The following is a 2,744-nucleotide window of genomic DNA, read 5'->3' as shown; positions in this document are numbered from 1 at the left end:
AGGAGAGGAGAGGAGAGGAGAGGAAAGAAATCCAATAGCTGCATGCTGCTATGAACTGAAGAAAATCTTCAACACTATAATTTATAAGAGATAAGTGTACGCCTGCAAGTCACTCTCCTAAGCGCTGGCAATACTGCCCACTCAACTGACTGACACAAATCCTTGCTTTGGAAATAAGTCTAATATTTCCTGTTGCACCTCTGGTTAATTTTTAGGTCACACATGTTACATGTGAGCACATGAACAAACTTATGTCTCTGATAAAACCTGTTGAGAAACGGAAACCTGACTTTCCAGTTTTTACTAGTAAAGATCTTTGAAACTACACAAATCACAAATTCTAACTACAAAACCACTGTGCCCTGGATTTCCCTCCATTGTTAGTCACAAAATTGTTCTTAATATATTTTTATTCACTTATTCTTAGAGAATTCTATACATATAGATGTATCACACTGGAGATACGTGTAAATACACGCACATAAATGTATTTTGATCGTATCTGCCTCCCAACTTCCCACCCCATCAGTCATGCTCTCCTACATTTTTATATTTTATTTTTGATTACATGTGTGTGCTCGTGCATGGGTCCTGCACGAGGGCGCAGTGCTGGCAATGGAACAGGAGTTTACACCTGACCTGGGAACCAAGAATGAACAGGGATCATCTTCCAGTCCACTAGAGCTCTTAACTGCTGAGATAGCCTTTTTAGATAGTCTAATTAGTGCAACCTACATAGTCATGGGTGTGGAAGGTGACCGGTGGATGAGGGGCCACACCGCTAAAGAAAACTATGGTCACAAAACTCGTGAAGTTGCACATCTTTAGTGTCTTGTCAGCCATTTAACAGTAAGTGCTAGATCAGCAGGCACTCCACAAACACTTGTTGACTTAGCTTCGGGTTTTTCTTTGGAATAAGCAGTTTCGGTTCTGACATACTACTTTAAGTGTTCCTTTCCCTATCGTGCTAAAGAACAATCACCAAGGAGCTTTACACTGTTCTGGTAACAACCAACAAAAATGCCGTTAGTGACTTCCAGAGAGCAGGAAGCTCTTCCCTCAGCAAACCCCACTGAAGAAGGTGTAAAAAGTAAGTATATCCACACCAGCAGAGAGAGGACACTGATTGAGGGGTTTTAAGCACTGTCAGGAAGGCAGAAAACGGACGACACCACGGGGCCTACAAACCACAGCAGAAGTAAGTCTATTTTCAATAAGGTGAAGGAAGATGCCACTCGTGTTTGGGGAGCCCACAGAAATTCCAAATTCGGTCTCACACGGAGACCAAAGAACCAGGGAGGGAACTAACCTCTTTCCTCTTCAGAACTGAAGCTTGGGGAGTTTGCCTCCTGGATAAAAGTCAAGTTCGAGGCGTGGGTGTATGTGTTTTAAGGAAGACACTACTACAGACACTGGTGTCAGAGAACTTAACAGAACCAGACTTACAAACTTTCCAAGTTACTAAAAAAGTTGCTGCCACCTTGCCCAGGAGAGAACAGAAAGAACGAGGTTCCCAGGACCGAGGCACTTGCGCGCACACTTAATCTCCAGTCTACCCAAAAGCCAATAATCAGCGCCTTGCAGCGCACAGAACACTGTCTGCTGCTCAGATTAACAGTATATATTAACAGTATAGTCCATTATATGGACTCGGTATCACCTCTAGCACGGGGCCACACACCATAAACGCTCTTTAAACTCTGGTGATCTATGAATTCGCGTTGGCGCCTTATCTGGATGGGCAAATTTAAAAGTCAGAGATGGAGAAGGGTCCTTGCTATTGGCTTCCCAAAATCCAGTACTCGAGCACAGCCTACATAACCTTTGGAAAAGGAAGGAGGGGATCGCAGGTCTACCCCAGGTCTCGAAGCCGCAGCCCGTCCTAGAATCGGGGTACCTGGGTGCTGGGACGCCGCGGCACCCCGAGGACCGGACAGTCACTGACGCGAGGGCCACCGAGAGCGACACGGTGGCTACCGCCTGCCCCAGGGAGCGGCCGGCCATCGGCGCCTGGCGCGCGGCCCGCGAGGGTTCGGAGGTGGCCGGCCTTGCCCGGAGCCCCGCCGCGAGCCCCGAACCTGCAGCCAGCGGGCACTAGGACCCGGCCGCGCTCCCCCAGCGCCGCTGGCCGGCGGCGCCCGCGGCCCCACCACGACGTACCCGACGCGCGACCGCGCTTTACGGCCACGCCGCAGACTAACCGGTGTGCCGGGCCTCTCCGTCTGCGCAGGCGCACTGGGTGCCGCGGCGCGCGGCGGGCCGCGGGGACCCAGAACCCGGAGGCGGAGCGGAAGGAGGGTCAGGGACGTGATGGGACCGACGCTGCGACCACGTGCTTCCAGGAGCGGAGGGCGGGACGGAGGAGTCACGTGAGCCGTGCGAGGTTTGAGAAGATGTAGCATGAGTCCGTGACGATCCATGAAACACCTTGGCTTGGTTTCCAGAAGCCGAGTAACTTGCTTTTTGAAACTTGCCCGCAGACCGGATTCAGAGACCGCCTGTGAGCAACAAAATGTGGGCGTCCCGGCGGTCACGTGATCGCCCCCCCCCGAACCCCTAAGGAGGGACCCCAACCCTGGACCGCAGCCTGAGCTCCCCAGAGCCCCCTTCACGGTGCTGCCCGTGGTGTTGGAATCTTTGATAAGCCTCTTGTCCAAAAGGAAAGCCGGCCTCGGTTTCCCGCTTTTAAACCCCAAAGCCAAAACTTAAAGACAGGCTGTGAAATTGGCACGCGGTCTGGATAA

General features: G+C 51.4%; 1 protein-coding gene across 2 annotated transcripts in view; it reads right to left on the bottom strand.

The window, feature by feature from the left end:
• Window positions 1-2,222, bottom strand: part of Nudt9 (nudix hydrolase 9) — a 19,403-nt gene extending 17,181 nt beyond the window's left edge. Inside the window, exon 1 of one of the 2 annotated variants that reach the window (XM_029545203.1) lies at window positions 2,202-2,222. Coding sequence is in view for 1 of the 2 variants with exons in the window: in XM_021210802.1 (XP_021066461.1) it covers window positions 1,898-2,004 (107 nt within the window). In the remaining variant the exon portion in view is untranslated. Of the gene's footprint in view, window positions 1-1,897; window positions 2,177-2,201 lie in introns of those variants that run through there. The other variant, XM_021210802.1, reaches the window with a different exon arrangement.
• Between the last annotated feature and the right edge of the window lie 522 nt (window positions 2,223-2,744).

The sequence above is a fragment of the Mus pahari genome, chromosome 13 (assembly GCF_900095145.1).
Source record: "Mus pahari chromosome 13, PAHARI_EIJ_v1.1, whole genome shotgun sequence".
In the NCBI taxonomy this organism is placed as follows: Eukaryota; Metazoa; Chordata; class Mammalia; order Rodentia; family Muridae; genus Mus; species Mus pahari.
The sequence above is the reverse complement of the archived record's forward strand: the minus strand, read 5'-3'. Positions and strand labels throughout refer to the sequence as shown.